This window comes from Lissotriton helveticus, chromosome 9 (genome assembly GCF_964261635.1).
Source record: "Lissotriton helveticus chromosome 9, aLisHel1.1, whole genome shotgun sequence".
In the NCBI taxonomy this organism is placed as follows: Eukaryota; Metazoa; Chordata; class Amphibia; order Caudata; family Salamandridae; genus Lissotriton; species Lissotriton helveticus.
The window spans coordinates 25,885,785-25,911,414 of NC_136070.1; the positions used below are offsets into that span (position 1 = coordinate 25,885,785).

At 56.2% G+C, this 25,630-nt stretch overlaps 1 protein-coding gene across 1 annotated transcript in view; it reads right to left on the reverse strand.

Moving 5' to 3' along the window:
- The window catches only part of AKAP6 (A-kinase anchoring protein 6), an 848,588-nt gene that overhangs the window by 209,471 nt on the left and 613,487 nt on the right, over window positions 1–25,630 (reverse strand). The window contains exon 7 of the mRNA XM_078659390.1: window positions 13,535–13,683. Within this exon, the coding sequence (XP_078515516.1) occupies window positions 13,535–13,683 (149 nt within the window). The remainder of the gene's footprint in view (window positions 1–13,534; window positions 13,684–25,630) is intronic.

The window sequence follows — 25,630 nt, forward strand, 5'->3', positions numbered from 1 at the left end:
ACCATGGACAGTCTACCTTCTACTATACCTGGCAAAGGTCTTAGAGAAGCTACGCAACTGATGACTCCTGGACCACCTCAGCAACAACCATCTCCTCGACATCACACAATCCAGATTTAGGACCAACCACAGTACAGAGACAGCACTCATCACCGCCACAGATGACATCAACATGATCCTTGACAGAGGAGACACGGCAACCATCATTCCCCTGGACCGCTCGGCAGCATTTGACACGGTCTCTCACCCCATCCTCATCAGGCGCCTGCATGAGATTGGCATCTGAGGACCCGCTCTCTGCTGGACCTGCTCTTCCTGAATGGCACCTTACCCCTCGGAAACCGCAATCTCATATGCGGAGTGCCTCAGCGTTCATTGCTCGGCCCCACCCTCTTCCACTCATACATGATCCCTCCGGCCAATTTCTTCCAAGCTCATAACATCAACATCCTCTATTATACTGACAACACGTAACTCGTACTCTCTCTCTCTCGAACAAGACCCCCAACACAAGAAACAAGTTCACCACCTGCATGACCAAAGTGCTAATGGGAAGAAAGCCAACGGCCTCAAGCTCAACACGGACAAGACAGAAGTAGTGATCTTCAGCAAGAACACCTCACCGTGGGACTCCATTGGGTGGCCGGCCGAACTCAGCACCACACCCACCACCCATGCCAGGAACCTCGGAATAAACATCAATAGCAAACTGGACATGACCATACAAGCCAACGCAATCACTGCACCCTGCTTCCACACCCTGCAGATGCTGAGGAAGAACTTTAAATGCCTCCCAAGGAACGCTAGGAAGCCGTCACTCATGCCCCAGTAACAACCAAGATAAACAACTGTAACATCCTCTACTCTGGGATCACCAACCAACTCACTAGAAGACTACAAACTGTCTAGAGCTCGGCAGACAGACTCATCTTCAATCTCCCACACAGAATTCATATCGTACCACACCTCAGGCAGCTCTAGTGGCTCCGGAGACACAGGCGTGCTCCTTTCACACTCCTGAAACACACATTCAAAGCACTACATAACTCAGGCCCCACCCCCAATCACCCAGACGCCAACGCTCTGCAGGACTCCTACTGGCACTAGGGGTGGGCAGAATTTGCGTTTTCGCGTTATGCAAATCTCCGCGAAACGGTAAAAAATCTCCGCGAACATGCGGAATTGCTTGTTCGCGATGTTCTTTTCCTGTTCGCATTTGCTGTTTGCGTGCTCGGAAGGAAATATCTCGCGAACACGCATTTTGAGAACGCGAACAAGCACACAATTTTGGGAAGTCGCGGAATGCAGAGTTTTGGGCAAATTCGCGTTCTCTGCGGAACATGAAATTACGCGAGCGGAACGAAATTTACTGCCCAGGCCTAACTGGCACACATCCCACACATACACAGAACAGATCAGGAGACGGGCGCTCTCCTACATCGCCCCTAAAGCATGGAACGGCCTCCCACTCCACATCGGAGCCTCCTCCGTTCTTCCCGCAAGAAGCTGAAGACCAGCCTACCATATGCAGGGCTCGGAAACACACCTGCTCAGCACCAGGAGACCCTGGCGGGCAATAGTGCGCTTTACAAATACACATAACATAATATAACAATATTTAACCCCGGAAATGATGGTCTAGGAAAAATTGGAAGTCCAGGTCCAACTACAACAGATGGGAAGAGGATGCAGAGAGGGGTGTATGGGAACAGCTGGAAAATGGTGACCCGCTAAAGGGAAGCCAACATGAATTTGATAAAAAGAAATGCCAGCCTGCTCTAGACTCCTTCATCAGGAGCGCAGTGTCGGGCTCAGGGCGGTGGGGAGGCGGGCGGAGGACAGAGGAGTCCAGCCGAGTCCAGATGAAGTCAAGCATTTGATGGTGTCTTGAACATAAAAGTAATGAGCGATGCACTGAACATCTGGCCTGGACGTGGGTGGAGAAGAGAGGATGGAGAACTGGGCAGTGCCAGCAGATAGAAGGACATAGGGAACAGAGCAGCAACAAGGAAATACACCCAGGGGTAACCACCAGGGCTGGATGGGGCAAGGAGATACCCAGGGGTAACCACCAAGGCTGAGAGGGGCAAGGAGATACCCTGGGGTAATCACCAAGGCTGAGAGGGGCAAGGAGATACCCTGGGGTAATCACCAAGGCTGAGAGGGGCAAGGAGATACCCAGGGGTAACCACCAGGGCTGAGAGGGGCAAGGAGATACCCTGGGGTAATCACCAAGGCCAAGAGGGGCAAGGAGATACCCAGGGGTAATCACCAAGGCCAAGAGGGGCAAGGAGATACCCAGGGGTAATCACCAAGGCCAAGAGGGGCAAGGAGATACCCAGGGGTAATCACCAAGGCCAAGAGGGGCAAGGAGATACCCTGGGGTAATCACCAAGGCCAAGAGGGGCAAGGAGATACCCAGGGGTAATCACCAAGGCCAAGAGGGGCAAGGAGATACCCATGTGCCAGCATCAGGGCCGAAAGATGCAAGGAGGTGCCCAGGGGCCAGCACCAGTGCCAGAAGCTGCCAGCTGACACCCCACCAGCTCAAGGGTCCAAATATGGAGGGAGATAAACCAGGGGTAGGTAAGGAGATGCCCCAGGGGTCACCACAAGGGCAAGAAGACACCCGTGGAGTCTCTGGAGGGACAAGAAGGTGCCAGGAAATAGCCCAAGGATCACAGCTGGGGTAGAAGGTACATGTGGTTAAGCCAGGGGCCACCACCAGGGCCAGAAAGTGCAAGGGGAACCTCTAGGGCCCCTTAAGGGAGAAGAAGGTGGAAGAAGTCACCCTAGGGGCCACCACTTGGGCAAGTTGGTGCAAGGAGATACCCAGGGGTCACCACTGGGCCTAGAAGATGCAAGGAGACATCCCAGGGGTCACAACTGGGCCTAGAAGGTGCAAGGAGACATCCCAGGGGCCACAACTGGGCCTAGAAGATGCAAGGAGACATCCCAGGGGTCACAACTGGGCCTAGAAGGTGCAAGGAGACATCCCAGGGGCCACAACTGGGCCTAGAAGATGCAAGGAGACATCCCAGGGGCCACAACTGGGCCTAGAAGATGCAAGGAGACATCCCAGGGGTCACAACTGGGCCTAGAAGGTGCAAGGAGACATCCCAGGGGCCACAACTGGGCCTAGAAGATGCAAGGAGATATCCCAGGGGCCACAACTGGGCCTAGAAGATGCAAGGAGACATCCCAGGGGTCACAACTGGGCCTAGAAGGTGCAAGGAGACATCCCAGGGGTCACAACTGGGCCTAGAAGGTGCAAGGAGACATCCCAGGGGTCACAACTGGGCCTAGAAGGTGCAAGGAGATACCCTAGATCACCACGGGGGCTGCCTGGAAGGTGCAAGGAGATACCTGAGGGTCACTGTTGGACTTTGGCCCTTAGGGCAGGTTCACCCCTAGACTTTTTGCTGGAAAAGGGTGACCTGGAGATGGTGATTTTGGGATTCTGCGCACTTTCACTGTGTCCCAGGGGAAAGTGCGTGCGCACTCTGAGTGCATGTGCTGAGCTAGGCCTGCCCGCCCATAGGAATGCATGGGGAATGTATGTGTCCCTGGTAGTTCCTGATGCGTGGGGTGTACAGGCTTGAGTCTGGTATGTGTGAACTCGTGAGAGTGAATTCTGCGCAACGGTGTATGCAGCATGTATGTGTCTAGTAGCGAAGCGCCATTTCTAGACATGGCTGTACGTGTGCTGTGAGGGTGCTGGCGTGTGATTGGCTGGAGCTGGCTGGCATGCCAGGCTCCAGGAAGTCTGGATGGGTCTGCCCGGTGGTGAGTGGGAGATTAGCATGAGTGATGTGTGGGAGGAGTGTACCTGTGTCCTGGATGGGCTGGGTTTTCCCCACACAATGCTGGCTCCGCCCCCCTGTGGTGTGTCTAATGACCCAAGCCCTGCCAGTGAATAGAGAGGGTGGTTGAGGTAAACAGAGTACTCAAGAACCAGCTGCGACTGGTTCCGCCCCCACTCTGCACCCTCAGACAAAGGAATGCACTGTATAAAAATGGGGCTGTGTCCCCACAGAGGTTGTTCTTTTCCAGGATCCTGAGGGGGCTGTTGCTGCTGTCGCTGGGCCAGAGGACCGCCACTTGGGGTGTCTCCCTGCCTGGAGACCCAGTGTGCTGGCTCTGGGCCCAGCCTTGCCCCCCCTACAAGGAACTTTCCCTGTGATCCTGCCCTGCTGAGGGCACCTGGAAGCGCTGGGATTATTGCTAGCGCTAGGAGCGCTGAGGATTTCCCTCCGAGCGCCTGGGAGCGCTTCCCTTGATTTGCGGGGCTAGATTTGCCCCCTAGCGCTGAGAGCGCGCCCTATTGCCTGCCAGCGCCTCGGGGCGCTTTATTGTTTCAGCCGGTGCCCACCCGGCATTGCCCCGGTGATTTGCTGCTATTTTTAAACTCGAGGGAGCCCTCGGTTTATTGAGCCCCCGCCTAGAAGTGCCGGAGACGGGCCGCCGCGCTGCCCGCGACGACCCGGAAGTGCTCCTGCCGGCCGGCCAATCCGAGCGCGGCCCGGCAGAAGTCCCGCCCCCACAGCCGCGACCCGGAAGTCAGGCAGGCCGGGGGCAGGACAGAGAAGCAACCGGAAGCGGACGGGAGGCCACCCCGCGCTCCGGTGAGGACAGAAGCCGGCGTCTTTCCTTGTCTCCCCTCCCAGGCTCCCTAAGCGAGGGAGAGCCCAGGAGAGGGAGGGAGAAGTGTGGAGGGAGCCCCCGAGGAGCGGGAGCTCCCGTGCCGAGCCGCCCGAAGCCGAGGAGCAGCCCCAGAGAGGAGCTGCAGCCGCCAGAGACCGGTGAGTGCCCGCCCCTCCCCCTAGTAGAAGGCTCGTGGGGGCCTTACCTGTTACTGAGAGCCTGCGAGGCTCGTGGCAGCCAGTGTTGATTGAGTCCACGAAGGGCTCCGGCGGCCATTTGCGGTAGAGGGGGGCGTCGGGGCATATTGTCGGTGCCCGCCCCCCCCCTGTGTGCTCGCCCCAACCAGTGGGGCATTTCTTTACGAAGAGCCTGCGAGGCTCAGGGCAGCATTTGGTGTCTGTGGTGGAGTGGCCCCAGAAGGCCCCACCTTGCCCCCACCTGGTTGTGAGCCCTGAGAGAAGGCTCAAGGGGCACATCTTCAGTTAGGAGCCCAGAGAGGCTCAGAGGGACCAGACCTTTGCTAGAGCCCAGAGGGGCTCAGGGGGACATTTATTTCTGCAGAGCCTGTGAGGCTCCCCCAGCGTGTTGGCCCCATCAATTGCTACGTTTAGGCCCCTGGACACTGGACACAGGGCGTCCTAGCCCCAACAAGGCCAGAGGGCCTAGGGACAGTCACAGGTGGTGACTTACGTGAGTTTGGCGCAATTGTACTTTCTATGCACCTCTGAATGTATTGTTTATGCGTCATGTGCCTTTACACCTCTGAATGAATGTTATGCATTGCATCATGTGTATGTTCTTACACCCCTACAGGTATTGTAATACATAGGTGGTTGTTTTCTCCCTAGTACAGGTGGTGCTAGTGAGATCCTGGTTACCAGTAATTACTGGTTGTGCGCTCTATTGTTATATTGTGTGCTATTTTGTGCTAAAGTCATTTTACTTTCTGAAAGTGCTACTTCTGATTCCTGACAGTGGTCCAGGTGGCCCTGTCTTGTACATATCCCCTTGTAAATTCTGCCCGTGCTTCTGGCACATTGTAAAGTGTGTGTTTTATCTAATGTGTTTTGGTGTAATACAAAGGCTATTTTTATATAACCTTGTGTGGAGTTTCCTTTGTGGTGGCCCTTTGGTTGTTGTTGCTGGGGTGCGTGCGCAAATACTTAGCCTACATCGCCTCCAAGTTTAGCCTTGCTGCTCGCGCCACGTTACCTAGAGGGTGAGTAGGGGTTATCTTGGCGTGTAACTCCCTTGCCCTGACTTTGGGGTGGTGGTCTCTGACTGACTTTGGCGAAAGCCCTGGCCAGCCGGGGATCCCATTTCCAACATTGGCGGCAAGCGGTGGGATAAGGATTTGTGTTTGCCTTGTACCTTAGTAGCAGCTGGCTGCACTACAAAACTCTGCATTTTAGATGACCACATTTTAGGGGATTGTTTTTGAAATTCCATTGTTTCTTCTCCTGAAGAGTGTCATTTGATTGTGTTCAGTACATTTGTCCCCCGCCCTGCTTCCAGAGTTTGGTACCTGTGTCGCTTTTGGTCAGGTTGAGAAGTCAGGGGTGGTAGAAACTGCCTTACCGATCCGAGGGGAGGGTGTGTGTGGATGAATGGTGTGTTTTTCTGGACGCATGAGTATGAGTTCTCTTTGATAAGGAGATTGTTGAAGTTTTGGAATTGTGTCCTCTTACTTCAGATTGTTCAGTCCCCTGTGTTGCACGTGTCTGTAAGCATCTTGCCAAGATGGAGTCTGCTTTTAATGTCTGGGGTTTGTTTTTGCACGAACTGAGAGAGTTTTGCGAGGAGAGAGACATTGCAGTGAATGAGTCAGACACCCAGTCCCAACTTAGGGGTAACCTGATCCAATGGCAGAAGGATGACTGGGAGCGTGAGCACAGTGAGGAGAGGGCCCGGGTCTCACACCATGAGGGTGGTGGGTCAGAGGGGAGCCCTGAAGAGTCTGAGGAGGAGGACGAAGATGATAGCACAGGGACGCCAGCAGATAGTGAGGACCCCATAGATAGGGAGTCCCTTGCTGGGTCCAGTTTAGGAGGCAGCGCCTCATCCCTTTCCCTGTCCCCAGAGGAGCTGGAAGATAGGAGGAGAGAAAGGGAGCACCAGCTGGCTTTAGAGAAGCTCAGGTTGGAGCATGCCCAGGCTATGGCACAGCTGGGCATTAGAAAGCAACAGCTGGAGGTTAAGAAGCAACAGCTGGAGACCGAGAGGGTCTTAGCGCAGGACAGGATAGAGGAGGCTGAGAGGGCCGCCACCAGAGGCAAAGTAGCTCTGGAGGGTAGACTATCCCCTGCGCACAGTGTTGAGTGTCTGGATCCCCCAGGGAGGGTTGGGTCCAGTGGTGGCAGCTATTTAAATCTCAGTCTAGAAAGTCCCAGTTCCCAGAGTATGGTTCCTGTTTCCCCAGAGGAGGAGAATAGGTTGAGGTTTAGGAACCTTAGGAAACCGTCTCATCAGTCTTGGGAAGACTTTGAGGATGACTGTTGTGAAGCCCTGTGTGATTGGGTACGGGAGCCCACGAAATGTGATTGGGACCTATTGTTCGATATGTTTCTCAGAGAGCAGTTGCTCAGTTGTTGTTCACCAGGGTTGCGCCAACACCTGTTAGGGTGTGGATTGTCTGAACCATGTGAGCTGGCAGAGGAAGCAGACCGCTGGGAAGGGACCAGAGGTTCTGTAGAGACATTGGTGAGTGACTCCAAAAGTAGTGGGTCAGGGATCTTCCAGCCCAGCGTGGTGGAAGAGGCTCAGTGTAGCCCAGCTAGGTCCCTGGTTAGTGAGAAGGGTGTAGGGGCTGACTGCCTGGCTCAGTGGAGCAGGAGTCAGTGGGTGGCTGAGAGCCCCCAGAGGCCCGAAGCCCTGTCTCAGAACCTGGGTGGTTTCTTGAGGGAACACCAGGTTGGGGACCTAGGCTGTCCTGTTAGTCCATTTGAGGAGGATCTCCTAGTGAGTAGAGGACCTGGAGTGTCTGTAACCAGAGCTCCTGTGGTTCTAGAGTCTGGCAGTACCGCTCCGGTAGGGAGGGTACAGGAGTCCAGAGTGAGGAGTGATTGGGGGAGTTCCCCAGTGGAAGGACCAGTGGGTCAGGGACTACCCAGTTGGGCTAGGTTCCCGTGTAGTGACCATGGTAACACCACTTCTGGTCTGGGGGATCGTCACGCACTGTCAGGTGGACAGAGGGCGGGAGATCTGCGCCAGACAGACAGTCACGCAACAGATGTGACATTTGTTAGCCTCAGGGGGATGGAGTGTAAGTCCCCAGAAATCCTGGAGTGCCAGGCAATTGTTCCACCGAAGGTTTTAGACCAGAGGTTGGAAGGCCAGGTTCAGGGTCAGCCTGACCTGAAGGGTAGGACGACTGTAACCAGTGTCCTGACCGGTTCTTCTTCCAGAGGAACTTCTCCAGGTGGGAGAGGGCAGACCTCTGGAAGGGGGTGCAGAGGGTGGGAGAGCCCACCTCTGACCCCGGTGCAACCTGAGTGGATAAGTCCTGGGTTGAAATGGCGTTCTAGGGGTACCCCTCGCAGAGGGAGGAGGAACCCTAGAAGAAGAGGTAAGGGGAGGAGAGCCTTCCCTGAGACTCCTGGTCCGCCTGAGGTTGTAGGCCCTAGGCTGGAGTACCAGTGGCAGTCTAGTCCTGTCTTGCAGACAGGAAGAGTGGAGAATGGCTCCTATGTGCCAGGGGTTACTACCCCCCGCTCTGCGAATTGGCATGGACCAGTGGCACCTGGGTGGCCCAGGGCCTGGTCCTGGCCGCAGACAACTTGGGAGTACCAGTGGGGTAGCCCAGTTGGTCCAGACAGTGTGTTTAGAAGGAATCCCATGGGTTCACCATGGCGTAGAACAGGAGGGTGTCCCTGCAGTTGTGGGCCCGCGTCCGTGTTCTATCGCCCCAAGCAGGGAAGTCCATCACGGTGGTGATTGGTCTCCCCTGCGTTTTGGCTGGAAGGGGGTTATGTTGGAATTTGGCCCTTAGGGCAGGTTCACCCCTAGACTTTTTGCTGGAAAAGGGTGACCTGGAGATGGTGATTTTGGGATTCTGCGCACTTTCACTGTGTCCCAGGGGAAAGTGCGTGCGCACTCTGAGTGCATGTGCTGAGCTAGGCCTGCCCGCCCATAGGAATGCATGGGGAATGTATGTGTCCCTGGTAGTTCCTGATGCGTGGGGTGTACAGGCTTGAGTCTGGTATGTGTGAACTCGTGAGAGTGAATGCTGCGCAACGGTGTATGCAGCATGTATGTGTCTAGTAGCGAAGCGCCATTTCTAGACATGGCTGTACGTGTGCTGTGAGGGTGCTGGCGTGTGATTGGCTGGAGCTGGCTGGCATGCCAGGCTCCAGGAAGTCTGGATGGGTCTGCCCGGTGGTGAGTGGGAGATTAGCATGAGTGATGTGTGGGAGGAGTGTACCTGTGTCCTGGATGGGCTGGGTTTTCCCCACACAATGCTGGCTCCGCCCCCCTGTGGTGTGTCTAATGACCCAAGCCCTGCCAGTGAATAGAGAGGGTGGTTGAGGTAAACAGAGTACTCAAGAACCAGCTGCGACTGGTTCCGCCCCCACTCTGCACCCTCAGACAAAGGAATGCACTGTATAAAAATGGGGCTGTGTCCCCACAGAGGTTGTTCTTTTCCAGGATCCTGAGGGGGCTGTTGCTGCTGTCGCTGGGCCAGAGGACCGCCACTTGGGGTGTCTCCCTGCCTGGAGACCCAGTGTGCTGGCTCTGGGCCCAGCCTTGCCCCCCCTACAAGGAACTTTCCCTGTGATCCTGCCCTGCTGAGGGCACCTGGAAGCGCTGGGATTATTGCTAGCGCTAGGAGCGCTGAGGATTTCCCTCCGAGCGCCTGGGAGCGCTTCCCTTGATTTGCGGGGCTAGATTTGCCCCCTAGCGCTGAGAGCGCGCCCTATTGCCTGCCAGCGCCTCGGGGCGCTTTATTGTTTCAGCCGGTGCCCACCCGGCATTGCCCCGGTGATTTGCTGCTATTTTTAAACTCGAGGGAGCCCTCGGTTTATTGAGCCCCCGCCTAGAAGTGCCGGAGACGGGCCGCCGCGCTGCCCGCGACGACCCGGAAGTGCTCCTGCCGGCCGGCCAATCCGAGCGCGGCCCGGCAGAAGTCCCGCCCCCACAGCCGCGACCCGGAAGTCAGGCAGGCCGGGGGCAGGACAGAGAAGCAACCGGAAGCGGACGGGAGGCCACCCCGCGCTCCAGTGAGGACAGAAGCCGGCGTCTTTCCTTGTCTCCCCTCCCAGGCTCCCTAAGCGAGGGAGAGCCCAGGAGAGGGAGGGAGAAGTGTGGAGGGAGCCCCCGAGGAGCGGGAGCTCCCGTGCCGAGCCGCCCGAAGCCGAGGAGCAGCCCCAGAGAGGAGCTGCAGCCGCCAGAGACCGGTGAGTGCCCGCCCCTCCCCCTAGTAGAAGGCTCGTGGGGGCCTTACCTGTTACTGAGAGCCTGCGAGGCTCGTGGCAGCCAGTGTTGATTGAGTCCACGAAGGGCTCCAGCGGCCATTTGCGGTAGAGGGGGGCGTCGGGGCATATTGTCGGTGCCCGCCCCCCCCCCTGTGTGCTCGCCCCAACCAGTGGGGCATTTCTTTACGAAGAGCCTGCGAGGCTCAGGGCAGCATTTGGTGTCTGTGGTGGAGTGGCCCCAGAAGGCCCCACCTTGCCCCCACCTGGTTGTGAGCCCTGAAAGAAGGCTCAAGGGGCACATCTTCAGTTAGGAGCCCAGAGAGGCTCAGAGGGACCAGACCTTTGCTAGAGCCCAGAGGGGCTCAGGGGGACATTTATTTCTGCAGAGCCTGTGAGGCTCCCCCAGCGTGTTGGCCCCATCAATTGCTACGTTTAGGCCCCTGGACACTGGACACAGGGCGTCCTAGCCCCAACAAGGCCAGAGGGCCTAGGGACAGTCACAGGTGGTGACTTACGTGAGTTTGGCGCAATTGTACTTTCTATGCACCTCTGAATGTATTGTTTATGCGTCATGTGCCTTTACACCTCTGAATGAATGTTATGCATTGCATCATGTGTATGTTCTTACACCCCTACAGGTATTGTAATACATAGGTGGTTGTTTTCTCCCTAGTACAGGTGGTGCTAGTGAGATCCTGGTTACCAGTAATTACTGGTTGTGCGCTCTATTGTTATATTGTGTGCTATTTTGTGCTAAAGTCATTTTACTTTCTGAAAGTGCTACTTCTGATTCCTGACAGTGGTCCAGGTGGCCCTGTCTTGTACATATCCCCTTGTAAATTCTGCCCGTGCTTCTGGCACATTGTAAAGTGTGTGTTTTATCTAATGTGTTTTGGTGTAATACAAAGGCTATTTTTATATAACCTTGTGTGGAGTTTCCTTTGTGGTGGGCCTTTGGTTGTTGTTGCTGGGGTGCGTGCGCAAATACTTAGCCTACATCGCCTCCAAGTTTAGCCTTGCTGCTCGCGCCACGTTACCTAGAGGGTGAGTAGGGGTTATCTTGGCGTGTAACTCCCTTGCCCTGACTTGGGGGTGGTGGTCTCTGACTGACTTTGGCGAAAGCCCTGGCCAGCCGGGGATCCCGTTTCCAACAGTCACCACCTGGGCTGCCTGGCAGGTGCAAGGTGATACCTGAGGGGTCACCATTGGGACTGCCTGGAAGGAGTCAGGAGATACTCGAGAGGTCACGACCGGTGATGCCTGTAAGGTGCAAGTAGCATGCCCGCCTGGAGTCCCTACATATGCCGCGGGGCACCCCACCTCAGCCCAGGACCCCACGGCTGACGCTCGCCAGGAAAGACCCCAGGTGCACTCGGGATCTCGCCCAATGCAGGATAGAGCTTGGAGGTCGGGGGACATTTCCCAGCAGGTCAAGGCCGGGCGCTGAGTCAACGACTCCTGGTCCCTGGTGAGAGGACGGCGCGGGCCACGTGGGAGCTGGTCCTCATCGGCGCACATGTAGGACGGCCCCAGCCTAATGCACCCCCAGAGGGGTGAGAGGGACCCCGAATCCATGCCTGTTGCTGCAGGGCCTTACCCCACCATGCACACGACTAAGGGATGGCGCCCTAGGCCTAACCCTTTGCTGCCCCTGCACACACGAAGATAAACGAGTGAGGCATGGCGCCCTGGGCCCTTATCCTTTACTGCCCCCCCGGGACATGCAGAGCCATCAGTAGGCAGGGTCGGATTGGGAAGGCGGGCAAACTGGCATTGGTCGATGGGCTGGTGCCTCAGGGTCACCTGGAGGCTGGTTTTTTGGGTCTCCATAAGCCGGCCCAAGAGACTGACTTTCTTCCCCACACCCCGCTAGGCCACTTTAACCCCTTCCCTGCTACCGTCGGCCGTTACGAGCACTACCTCGCTGGTGCTGCGAACGTCGAACGGTCGACGCGGCCCCGCCCACTCCACGGAACTGCCGCGAAATAACGGCCGCTGCTAAGGTGTTAATGTGGTGCCAGCATTACAGGGCACTCCCCTGACATGCTGTAAACTGATGCTGGGGTCCAGGCGTTGCCAGAAGCAGTGTTATCCCCCGCCGGGCCATCCCTTCTAGACCATGGGGTTGCAAGCAGGGTGTGTTGTATGCAGGATCCTCGCAGGGTGGCAGGTGATATCAGGCCATTCTCATCTAAACCCTCCCCTTCCCCTGAGCATCAGGATTATGCTTTTGACACCTCCTTTGCCAGCTCAATGCCCTGAGGCTATGATGGTCTGGGGAGGGTGTGAGGATGAGAAGTGGCCTCCGTATAAGCCGGTTGTTGTCGCCTCAGTCCCATTGTCTGTTATGCCGTGTTGGTGGACAGGAGAGGGTTGCGTATAATTGAATGAAGCGCTATGGTCAGAGCTGCAGAGGTTGAAACTAGGTTCGGGTTCCAGCATCAGCTCAACATCCTGTGATTCTAGGCACATCATTTAATCTCCATACAGAAAATGAAAATTAATTTGATCTTGTATAATGTAACTGGTGCTCATATCTCCAATGACTTTCGGACGAGTTCACAATATACAAATGATGGCACTAGAACACAAAATAACCAGCCAGATTCCAGTGAGACAAACCAGATGGTAATTCATGGGAAACATCCTTTACGATGCAACTTTTACCACGCAGTGCCTTTACAACGCAGGTTTTTCAACGCAAGTCATTACAACGCATTGCGCTGGGGGGCGCTCTAGGATAGGTAATAGTTTAATTTACTATCCAACACCTTCCCTACTATCCACGGGGACTGGAGTTGGAATAGTAAATTAAACTATTCACTATCCAGCGCCCCCCAACGCAAGTCGTTGTAACGACTTGCGTTGAAAAACCTGCGTTGTAAAAGCATGCGTTGTAACAACGTACATCCGTAATTCATGAAAGAGATGATGAGGGTATGTGGGCCACTTTTTTCGGAGTGCCCAGGCCTAATTGTGATCCCAAACCGAACCTGTCAGTAGGAGGTGGCGCCCGGGGCCCTTACACTTTGATTCCCCCTCTCCCTTGACATGCAGACCCTTGAGTAGGGGGGTGGCACCCGGGCCCTATCCCTTCGCTGCCACCCTTCCTGCACATGCAGACCCATGAGTAGGGGGCAGCGTCCTGGCCCCGTGCCTTTTGCTGCCCCCTCCCTGCACATGCAGACCCTTGAGTAGGGGGTGGTGCCTGGGGTCCTTATCCTTTCCTGCCCTCCTCCCCTGCACATGCAGACCCATCAGTAGGGGGTGGCGCCCTGGGCCCTTACCCTTTGCTGCCCCCCCTCCTTGCACATGCAGACCCTTGAGGAGGGGGTGGAGCCTTAGACCCTTACCTCCCCCCTCCCTTGACATGCAGACCCATGAGGATGGGGTGGAGCCTGGGGCGGGGCCCTTACCCTTCACTGCCCCCTCCCGGACATGCAGTCCTATGCGTAGGGGGTGGAGCCTGAGACCCTTACCCGTTGTTGCCCGCGGCGTTGCCTTTCGACATGTCGGCAAACTCCTCCTTGCGCCGGCTGCTGCGCGCGTACTGCTCGCTGAAGAGCTTCAGGGACATCTGGTCCACCGCGTCCCTCTTGGCTTCCAGGGAGCAGAGCTGCACCTCGGCCTGCAGGGGGCGGAAGAGAGGACATGTGGGTGAGGGTGTGGGGTGGACGCTTTCAGAAGTATCATCATAGCACCTTTAAGCCCCCAGAGGGCTGCTGAATGGTGGCCACAGACTCAACATCAGCAAAGGGCTGAAATGTGAGCAGGGAGACACCTTATCCGTGCACTGAAGTTCTTGTGATACTAAAAACAATGGGTTCTATTGGCAAAAATATATAATAAAAGACTCAATATTCAATAATGTATTTACTCCAACTTCAACTGATGTATAAGAGAGAGAGAGAGAAAATCAGATGCACTATGAAAGCCAATTCAATTATTTATATTTCTTTTATCAAAGAAAATGCAGTTACATGCAATCAATACTTTTCGGTTGCTTCTTATGGTGCATCAGAGAAAGTGCTTGTTGAAAAACGAGGCAGCATCTGTGAGGTCTGCACAAATAACATGACTACATTTGTCCTTCACTGGGAACCAAACACCCTAGGGCAGCGCCTGACTCTCAGAGGGTAGCGTTGCAGAGCAGTCTGAGGCTTACGCAAGGGAGGTGGTGTGGGCTAGTAATCGCCATTTGCAGATGCGCAGAAATAACACTCAATAATTGATTGTCCAGTCTGTACTTTGCTTTATAAAAGTAAGAGAACATTTATTAACCCCTTCGGCGCTGATGACAAAGCCAGCTCGTCATCAGCGTTACCTGAGGTGCGCGGATGACGAGCTGGCTTTGTCATGAACAAGCCATTTTTAAAATGTCAGCGCACTTCTGGAATTTGCGGTATCGCGGAAAGCGGTTAAACACGTACTCTACTCAATACTATGCCCCAATTTACAAATATACATAAGCTGTTGGAACTACTTTGAGACATTGCATAACATCTCCACCCCTCCCGCAGGGGGGGGTGGGGTCTAGTACCACCACTCCCATGTATGCACATCATCTTGCCCCCCTAATGCAGTGGGTTGAACATAACCTGGAGCGAGGGCCCTGCGCACTGGCACTATACCAGTGGCGACCCACCTCCTTACCTCAACAAGCATTTAAAATAGGCACACCTGCCCTGGTGACACATGACCCTGACTGAGCCTTGTATACTGATCATACAGTGTGCACCTATACATCATAGTAGCTAACAGTCTGGCTTGTTCTTCACCTAACGCAGAAGCAAGAATACATGTGTAGACACCACTTTAAAATGAGGTACTTATTAGACTTGATAACATTTATAATGCATTGCAATTACAACCTCTAAAAGACTTCACAGATGAAATGACAGGATTACGCATATACAGCCAGACACCCTCGCAGGGATGTCTCGCAAATAACGCCTCATTGCTTATGATCTCACATTGCACATGTGGCTCTCGGTCCCTCAACAGAAATAACATGGGTCAATGCACTTCATCGAAATGACATTAGTAATTCACTTCTCCTGCCATTGCACCTCATCGCCTCCAGGGGCTGCCCCTCTCCAAACATCCCTAACTCGATACTTCATCCCTTGGTGCACTTCTCAATGCACCCCCAGCTGTGGAACAAAAGTTCCAGCCCAGGAGGTGATTCAATGCTGGCTTGAGGGTTATTTCTTCAGAGTCCCCAGAGACTAAGGCAGGGACTCGGTCCCGTTGTGCTGGGAGGGCTGCGTCGCTCCTGCAGCTCCCCCTGCACCTAGGCCCTCACTTGGTGGTGACCCCGCTCTCCTGGGACCACCACAAACAGAGCAAACGCTGCTTTCCCTTGCAGGCAGGTCCAGGCCTGCAAGGCATTATGGGTGCTTCTGCCATTTCCATGAATACTAGAGCAAGGGCTCCCCCGCTTCCCCGGGGGGAGCCGTGCTGCCCTTCTTCTTGGTGGCCTCGCGCTGCATTCTGTCCTCGGTGGGGGGCCTGGTTCCACCCGGACCCCCCAAGTGAGTGTATGCGGCTTGGGGAGCCCACCCCCGGCCACTCCCCTGGATTTCGGTGTCCTGGTCCGACCCGGGACCCCCGCCTGCTTCTTTGTTGGAGGGCAGCCCGGGAGCCCACCCCCGGCTGCCCCCGCCGGCTCCCGCGGCAGCCCCCTCGGGTGCTGCCGCGGGAGCCGGCACCGCAGTTCTGGTCCTGCCGCCTCCGGCGGGCAGACACTGAGGCAAGCGCCGGTCCAGCGGCCTCAGGGGAGTGCGGCGGAACTGCCCCCTCCTTCCTGCACCTGTGGGGGAGTGCGACGGCCCTCCCCGTCCTCCCTCAGCACTTTGAAGTCCGGAGATGTCCCGGGCCCCCTAAGCGTATCTTCACGGGGAGCACAACAGCACTCCCCGGCTTGCCTTCCTCTTCGTCGGGGCCCAGAGAAGGGGTCCCGGGCCCCAGAGTCTTCTTCGAGGGGGGCCGCGATGGCGCTTCCCGCCTCCTCCTTGCCCACGGGGGCCCGAGTTGGGATCCCGAGCCCCTCCCCTCTGGAAACCTTCAAGGGGAGCGCGACGACACCCACCGACTTCATTTTTGGTAGGAGCCAGGGTGGGCTTCTGGCACCCCGCAGGGGCCTCTTCAAGGGGAGCGTGACATCGCTCCCCATCTTAGCTTCTGTTGGGGGCAGCCCCCGGGATCTGACCCTACCCGGGGGCACATTCAAGACCTGCAGTGGAGCCCTAAGCGCTTTGTCGTCGGTCTTCGTGGAGGTCAAAGTTCGTCTACCTTCTGGGGGGCATATCTCAGCCCCCAGGGTACCGATCTGTGTCATTTTTGCCTCCTCTTGCTCCTGGTGGCACTCCACAGCCACTGAGAGCACTCTCTTTCGCCCTCTGGGTCTCACAGAGGGCGGATTCAGCAGCGAGCTGTCTTCACTGGCTCCCTGCACCAGCCTTTCACCTGGCTCTCCACCTGGGCCTCTCTTCTCCCTGCGCAGAGGCCCAGGCTTCTGCTCACTGGTCCCGGTCTTCCCCTGTGGTGCCAGGCAGGGTCCTGGGCCAGTCTGGAGGTTCTTCCTTCCAGCTGCCCATGGTGCCAGGCTCCAGCACCAGTCTACAAGGCTACACACGGAGCCTGTCGGCCAAACCATGCCCTCAGATCGTGCGTGACTCTCCCACACCACTGAAGGTTGCTCACAGTCCTTCGGTTATGTCCTGATGAAGAAAAACCAAAGGAAATGATGGACGGAGCGTTGACACTACAAGCACTCACCCCCAGTCAACTGATCTGGGTTTAATCCATCACCGTTTTTTAGCCCACTCTGCCACCCCAGTTCAGACATGGCCATATGCAAATCAGTCTGACCCTGTGCCTCATGGGAACAGTCCAGCCCGAACTGCTAAGCCATGCCTTCTCTGGACCGGAAACAAGCTACCGAGGACTGGTTTCTGGCATTTCAGCCATCTTCAGCTCCGTCCATCATTTCCTTTGGTTTTTCTATGTCCTGATGAAGACCTACCAGATTTGCACTCTGATCATCCGAGTCGAAACGTCGACGGCTGAACTACACAAGCCTGGATTGTTTTCTCATTATCCTAAAGTCAGACATGCTTTGATTCATCGCCTCTTTTTCTTCTTTGGATATATTTTGTAATACTGGTGATGTTCCCTGACAGGCTGAAGTCAGTGGCACCTTCCCTGCCACTGCCCTTATCGTTGTCTATAACTCTCAGATTATTGGGTGGCTGTTGGGTGGAGGCCTCTGCGGAGAGAGGCCTTGGCCAGGGAGGTTGGTAGGCCTTGCCACAAACCTATCGGCTGCTAGTCCCTCTCAACCAGAACCACTGATCCCTGGAAGAGACCGGTGGGAGGGGGGGACATATCACCCCCAGATCGAACCCAAAAGAAGGGGTCCATGTTCCTGCATAAGAGAACTTTGTCGCAATGCAGAAGCATTCGGCGAGTCCGAGTCGGACTCCAAAGCGCCCTGATGCGGACTTCAGGTCCTTGCACCGCTATACAAATTGAAACATATGAAAGAAACAGGTTGTGTACTTGAGCAAAAAACTACGAGCAGAGGGTCACGGGGCGTTCACATCGGGGACACAGATGTTCATGGAATAGAATATTCCGGAACCCTCAAAATCCCCGGATATGAGCAGGGGCAGACGGGGCCCCTGGAACCCGGGGCCGCCGGATTTGAGCATAGGCAGACGAGCGGAAAAGGGACTTTGAGGCGACGGTGGGTTCATAAGGCGCCTCGTGCCGCTTCAAGGGGCCTCGGAGCGCTCGGTAGAAGAGAAACGGAGTCAAGAGCAGCCCTGGGCCCACAAGCAGACGACACTGTCTGGACCCCACCCCTCCAAACCCAGTGACGCAACAAACTCTGCACTTGCCCCCTAATCTGACAGATAAATGAACCCCAAACCAGTCTGTGCAGCACCGGACCCCAGAACCCGTCTCACAGGACTGGACCCTGAGAGCAGCCCCAGGGGCAACACAGGGTTTAAACACCTCTTACTGACAAACGTAAACCATGACAGCACTTGGCCCCAAATAAACCCCAGAAAAACGAAAACTGCTGGGTTAGCTCCCAGAATAATCCGCGCAGACAAAAAAGTGAAGTACTAAGAGAGCAGACTCCTGCAGGAAGGACCGAAGGGGGCAGACTCCTGCAGGAAGGACCGAAGGGGTCAGGCTCCTGCACGAAGGACCGAAGGGGTCAGACTCCTGCAGGAAGAACCGAAGGGGGGTAGACTCCTGCAGGAAGGACCGAAGGGGGCAGACTCCTGCAGGAAGAACCTAAGGGGTCAGACTCCTGCAGGAAGGACCGAAGGGGTCAGACCCCTGCACGAAGGACCGAAGGGGGCAGACTCCTGCAGGAAGGACCGAAGGGGGCAGACTCCTGCAGGAAGGACCGAAGGGGGCAGACTCCTGCAGGAAGGACCGAAGGGGGCAGACTCCTGCAGGAAGAACCTAAGGGGTCATACTCCTGCAGGAAGGACCGAAGGGGTCAGACTCCTGCACGAAGGACCGAAGGGGGCAGACTCCTGCAGGAAGAACCTAAGGGGTCAGACTCCTGCAGGAAGGACCGAAGGGGTCAGACCCCTGCACGAAGGACCGAAGGGGGCAGACTCCTGCAGGAAGGACCGAAGGGGGCAGACTCCTGCAGGAAGGACCGAAGGGGGCAGACTCCTGCAGGAAGGACCGAAGGGGGCAGACTCCTGCAGGAAGAACCTAAGGGGTCATACTCCTGCAGGAAGGACCGAAGGGGTCAGACTCCTGCACGAAGGACCGAAGGGGGCAGACTCCTGCAGGAAGGACCGAAGGGGGCAGACTCCTGCAGGAAGGACCGAAGGGGGCAGACTCCTGCAGGAAGGACCGAAGGGGTCAGACTCCTGCACGAAGGACCGAAGGGGGCAGACTCCTGCAGGAAGGACCGAAGGGGGCAGACTCCTGCAGGAAGGACCGAAGGGGGCAGACTCCTGCAGGAAGGACCGAAGGGGGCAGACTCCTGCAGGAAGAACCTAAGGGGTCAGACTCCTGCAGGAAGGACCGAAGGGGTCAGACTCCTGCACGAAGGACCGAAGGGGGCAGACTCCTGCACGAAGGACCGAAGGGGGCAGACTCCTGCAGGAAGGACCGAAGGGGTCAGACTCTTGCAGGAAGAACCGAAGGGGGCAGACTCTTGCAGGAAGAACCGAAGGGGGCAGACTCCTGCAGGAAGGACCGAAGGGGGCAGACTCCTGCAGGAACAAGCGATGAGGGCACGCTCCTGGAGGAAGGAGCAGAGAGAGCAGACTCCTGCATGAAGGAGCAAAGAGAGCAGACTCCTGCAGGAAGGACCGAAGGGGTCAGACTCCTGCAGGAAGGACCGAAGGGGTCAGACTCCTGCAGGAAGGACCGAAGGGGTCAGACTCATGCAGGAAGGACCGAAGGGGGCAGACTCCTGCAGGAAGAACCGAAGGGGGGTAGACTCCTGCAGGAAGGACCGAAGGGGGCAGACTCCTGCAGGAAGAACCGAAGGGGTCAGACTCCTGCAGGAAGGACCAAAGAGAGCAGACTCCTGCAGGAAGGACCGAAGGGGTCAGACTCCTGCAGGAACGAGCGATGGGGGCAGGCTCCTGGAGGAAGGAGCAGAGAGAGCAGACTCCTGCATGAAGGAGCAAAGAGAGCAGACTCCTGCAGGAATGACCGAAGGGGTCAGACTCCTGCAGGAAGGACCGAAGGGGTCAGACTCCTGCAGGAAGGACCGAAGGGGTCAGACTCGTGCAGGAAGGACCGAAGGGGTCAGACTCGTGCAGGAAGGACCGAAGGGGTCAGACTCCTGCAGGAAGAACCGAAGGGGGGTAGACTCCTGCAGGAAGGACCGAAGGGGGCAGACTCCTGCAGGAAGGACCGAAGGGGTCAGACTCTTGCAGGAAGAACCGAAGGGGGCAGACTCCTGCAGGAAGGACCGAAGGGGGCAGACTCCTGCAGGAACAAGCGATGAGGGCACGCTCCTGGAGGAAGGAGCAGAGAGAGCAGACTCCTGCATGAAGGAGCAAAGAGAGCAGACTCCTGCAGGAAGGACCAAAGGGGTCAGACTCCTGCAGGAAGGACCGAAGGGGTCAGACTCCTGCAGGAAGGACCGAAGGGGTCAGACTCATGCAGGAAGGACCGAAGGGGTCAGACTCATGCAGGAAGGACCGAAGGGGTCAGACTCCTGCAGGAAGAACCGAAGGGGGGTAGACTCCTGCAGGAAGGACCGAAGGGGGCAGACTCCTGCAGGAAGAACCGAAGGGGTCAGACTCCTGCAGGAAGGACCAAAGAGAGCAGACTCCTGCAGGAAGGACCGAAGGGGTCAGACTCCTGCAGGAACGAGCGATGGGGGCAGGCTCCTGGAGGAAGGAGCAGAGAGAGCAGACTCCTGCATGAAGGAGCAAAGAGAGCAGACTCCTGCAGGAATGACCGAAGGGGTCAGACTCCTGCAGGAAGGACCGAAGGGGTCAGACTCCTGCAGGAAGGACCGAAGGGGTCAGACTCGTGCAGGAAGGACCGAAGGGGTCAGACTCCTGCAGGAAGAACCGAAGGGGGGTAGACTCCTGCAGGAAGGACCGAAGGGGGCAGACTCCTGCAGGAAGAACCGAAGGGGGTCAGACTCCTGCAGGAAGGGCCGAAGGGGGCAGACTCCTGCAGGAAGAACCGAAGGGGGCAGACTCCTGCAGGAAGAACCAAAGGGGGCAGACTCCTGCAGGAAGAACCAAAGGGGGCAGACTCCTGCAGGAAGAACCAAAGGGGGCAGACTCCTGCAGGAAGAACCAAAGGGGGCAGACTCCTGCAGGAAGAACCAAAGGGGGCAGACTCCTGCAGGAAGAACCAAAGGGGGAAGACTCCCGCAGGAAGGACCGAAGGGGGTAGACTCCTGCAGGAAGAACCGAAGGGGTCAGACTCCTACAGGAAGGAGCAAAGAGAGCAGACTCCTGCAGGAAGGAGCAAAGAGAGCAGACTCCTGCATGAAGGAGCAAAGAGAGCAGACTTCTGCTGGAAGGACCGAAGGGGGCAGACTCCTGCAGGAAGGACCGAAGGGGTCAGACTCCTGCAGGAACGAGCGATGGGGGCAGACTCCTGGAGGAAGGAGCAGAGAGAGCAGACTCCTGCATGAATGAACAAAGAGAGCAGACTTCTGCAGGAAGGACCGAAGGGGGCAGACTCCTGCAGGAAGGACCGAAGGGGTCAGACTCCTGCAGGAAGGGCCGAAGGGGGCAGACTCCTGCAGGAAGAACCGAAGGGGGGTAGACTCCTGCAGGAAGGACCGAAGGGGGCAGACTCCTGCAGGAAGAACCGAAGGGGGAAGACTCCCACAGGAAGGACCGAAGGGGGTAGACTCCTGCAGGAAGAACCGAAGGGGTTAGACTCCTACAGGAAGGAGCAAAGAGAGCAGACTCCTGCAGGAAGGAGCAGAGAGAGCAGACTTCTGCTGGAAGGACCGAAGGGGGCAGACTCCTGCAGGAAGGACCGAAGGGGTCAGACTCCTGCAGGAAGGACCGAAGGGGGCAGACCCTGCAGGAAGGACCGAAGGGGTCAGACTCCTGCAGGAAGGACCGAAGGGGTCAGACTCCTGCAGGAAGGACCGAAGGGTCAGACTCCTGCAGGAAGGACCGAAGGGGCCAGACTCCTGCAGGAAGGACCGAAGGGGGCAGACTCCTGCAGGAAGAACCGAAGGGGGGGCAGACTCCTGCAGGAAGAACCGAAGGGGGGGCAGACTCCTGCAGGAAGAACCGAAGGGGGGGCAGACTCCTGCAGGAAGAACCGAAGGGGTCAGACTCCTGCAGGAAGGACCGAAGGGGTCAGACTCCTGCAGGAACGAGCGATGGGGGCAGACTCCTGCAGGAAGGACCCTTTCAAGATGGCCGCACTCCAGTTTTGTTATTCCACAGCTTCCCCAGGGACGCCCTCGTGATACTCGACCTGCAGGATGCGTACTTCCATATCCCAGCTGACCTGTAGAGTTGACCCTTGCTGAGCTCTTTCTCTTTCCCAGAGGAAGGGGGTCCTCTTGCAGGACAGTCAGACCTCCGTTGGCAGGTTAACCCTCATCGGCCCGTTGAGGGAGAGGTTTAGAGACTCGTGGCTGCCACCGGGGTGAAGGCTCTGCGGCCCATCTTCATGTCCAGCCCTTGGGGCCGATCTCTGACCGCTCTGGGGTCCAGGGCCTGGATTGCCAGGTCAGTGACACCGGGGACAGCCCATGCCTTCACCTGGTGCTTGACTCAGGGACAGGAGAGTGCCCCCTGTGCCCTCATCTCTGTGTGCGCTGACTTTACACACACGTCTTGGGGTTGGGGGATGCCCTGGACTGCCCAGAGGTGCCAGGTGACTGGTCTCTGGTCAAGGCCAATCTATGCTCAGATTCACAGCTACTTCCACCCATTCCTCGGGCCCTTGAGGGGTCCGCCTCTCACTTCTGGGGACCCGTAGTCCTGGTCGAGCCTGAGAACCAGAGGGCGAAAGACGATGCAATCCTCAGGGGGCTCGAGGTGGCCAATGGAGACCCACGTGGCACATGCCATCCCCTCCTGGGTGGGGGGGCATCTGTTCTCCTTAAGGGATTCCTCTATCCCAGGGTGGGAGAAGTCACTTGTGGACAAACTCTTCAGTATCCCTCCTCCTTCAAAGAGGCTCTGTGCCTCGGGGGGAGGTGGGGGTCAGATGCCGCCTGCCTGGTTCGGCCTCCCTCGGTGGGGTCTCCCTGTTTCCCGTCATGCTCCTCTTCATCAGTTCTACCTGGACACCTGGCGTTGAGGCTTCAGGTAGACCCTCAGCCCTTCCTCAGGTCTCTACTTTACACCTTCGCTCCCATCCCTTCCATCCTCCAATGGCGAGAGAGAAGGCTCAGGGGCAGGGTTGGCAGTGCTTGTGGGGTCTTCCTATTGGCCACATTGTCTTTGGTGCTCCGCCCTCATCCGCCTGCTTTTATGTATTCAAAGAAATCGAAACTGCAGACTGACATGTCAGTGATGAGCAGGGCGCATGCGCGACACTGGTGTTGTATAGGCCCGGGCGAAATGTTTACCACACCGGGGTCATAGGAGTAACTTGTTTAATGTTGTGTTACTCTTTTGATGCAAAATGACTGAAAGCTTTGCAATTACACACACAGGGGGCAGCAGGGCAGTGACTTTCTCCTGGCAATCGATGCAAATTGGCTCGAAAGAACCCCCCACGTTCTGAGGCTCATGAGGCATAACAGACTATAACAATATGTTTTTCGAAATCGCAGATACCTTCTTGAAATTAATTTAGGTACACAATAGCCTTTATTTATTTTCAATCACTTTTCTGTAAATTACAGATTTTGTTAAAAATACGTGAGTAAGGTGGGGATTTGTGCACCCCGTCCTGAAGAAGGAGTTCCCACTCCGAAACATGTTGACGCACCCATGAGGTGATGTACATTGTAATACATAAGAACCTCGCAAACACACCTTTTTAACCCCTTCCGTGCAGGGGTAATTCCCCCGCTGTGCTGGGGGGCGGGGGGCGTGCGCAGCGCCCGCATGCTCATGACGAGCTCAGCTCGACATGAGGTACGGCGCTCGTGTGCTCATGACGAGCTGAGCTCGTCATGATCAGACCTGCTCCCGTGGAACGCTCAGCACAGCAGGGGAATTATCCCCGCATGCGAGCGTTCCACGGCTCATGACGAGCTCAGCTCGTCATGAGCACCGAAGGGGTTAACAGTGCCAGCCTGGAGGGTCATTAAAGATTTTTCAGTTTACCTCACTAGCCAGGCACTTTTCAACCATCACTTTGTATCGCTACAAACCTCACCACTCACTCAATATTGCACACACCCCTACACACACCTCACATAGTCTGAGAAAAAAGTGCTCCCGCGCAGACGCAGGTCGTAGCCCGCCGCATCCCGTAGAGGGGTGCGAATACCCCGATGATGAAGCATGACACCAAGGGGCCTGTTGGTGTGTGAGGGGTATTTTAAGAACACCTCGTGCTCCCCATCACTGTAGGGACCACGCATACCCAACAGTGGATTCCTTGTTTGTATATAGCTTTGCAATTATGCCCGTTTGCATAATTATGAGTAATGTGACACAAACACGCTACTGCTGGTGCAGAGTAACAGTGGATTTAGCGAGCACGAGCGGCTGCTGCTCGTCGCGTTCTGTTGCATCTAGTGCTAATTTCTTAGCACATAATGCATCCGCGGCCGATTTTGGATCAAAGGTGCATTTTGGGCTGAGAAAATAGTGCTAAATGCTGCGTGACACTCCTCGTGGAATCCCGCATAATCTCACGTAATTTTTGCTGTAATTTCACATAATTGCGCTGCAGCAAATGATGCAGGTGACGCCCGCCCCCTGTGCTGTCAGTGCTTTGTGATGTGTGGAAGCGTTGGAGTTTTGAGTTCTTTGTGTGATGGAAAGTTTTTTTTTGTGCTTTCTGAGCTCTTGTGTGCAGTGCTCTCTTGTGTAGGGAGCTATTTTCAGTCCTCTGTTTTGTGGGGCTGTATTTTGTGCCAGAGGTTTCCAGTTCTCCGCGTGGAGTAGATTTGTATATTGTTTTTAGTGCTGTGATCTGCGGCAGCATCTGTAGGGTGGGAGAGTGGTGCTATTCCATGTTGTGTAAAGAGAGGTGGGTGGTTAGTTGTGTTGCCCACGGTTTCCTGCTCAGAGCTATAAGGGGCAGATTTACAATAACTGGCGCATCCCTGCATATCCGCAGGGATGCGCCAGTTATTGTGTGCCATGCCTCCGCCACCATGGATGCTCCACATTTACAACGCGGCGCACCATGGGGCAAAAACGGCACAGATGCGTGGCGCATCTGTGCTGTAAAGGCGGCGCATTGCTGGAGTTGCGTCGCAAGCGCGACACAGCTCCAGCAGTGCTCTGGGGGGCTCTATCTGTCCAATGCTGCGTCAATCCTTACGCCTGCTTCAAGCAGGCGCAGGGTTGTGACTCAGCATGGGCCCAAAAGTGACTGAGTGAAATCTTGTAGATTTCACTCAGCCACTTTTAGGAGGCGTTCCTGCGCTGGAACGCCCCCCCCCCTTGCGCAGGAATGCCTACTTCTGGCGCGGGGCTTTACATCGTGACGCATCTCCCAGATGCGTCACGTTGTAAGTAACCCGCACCATGGCGCATCTTTTGCGCCGCCGCTGTGTCACAAAAGTGAGGAAACGGTGACGTAAAAGGGGCACAAGGGGCTTGTAACTCTGCTCTTATGTTTCTTGTAGGGGGCGGGGCAGTTTTGTGACCCTCCCCATGCTGTTTTCTATTCACCGACCTGTCCTTTTAGTGGGTTCCGTGCTTGATTTCGCCCCCCCCTACTCTTCAATGTCCAGTGATGCTTGTGTGGTTCTGTATTCATGTTGCAGGCTCGGTGCTGCTTGTCTGTGGTGTTGGGGGGGCTGTGGGGGGCTTGTTTCATGCACATCCCCTACACAGATCCTTTTCAGCAGTCGGCATTGTCTAGTTGTGGGGGCGGCGGGGGGGGGGTTGTTTTCTCTGCTCCCTCTGGTGTTTTGGTTTTCAGCTCCGTGTGTAAATCTGTGGAATAGTTAA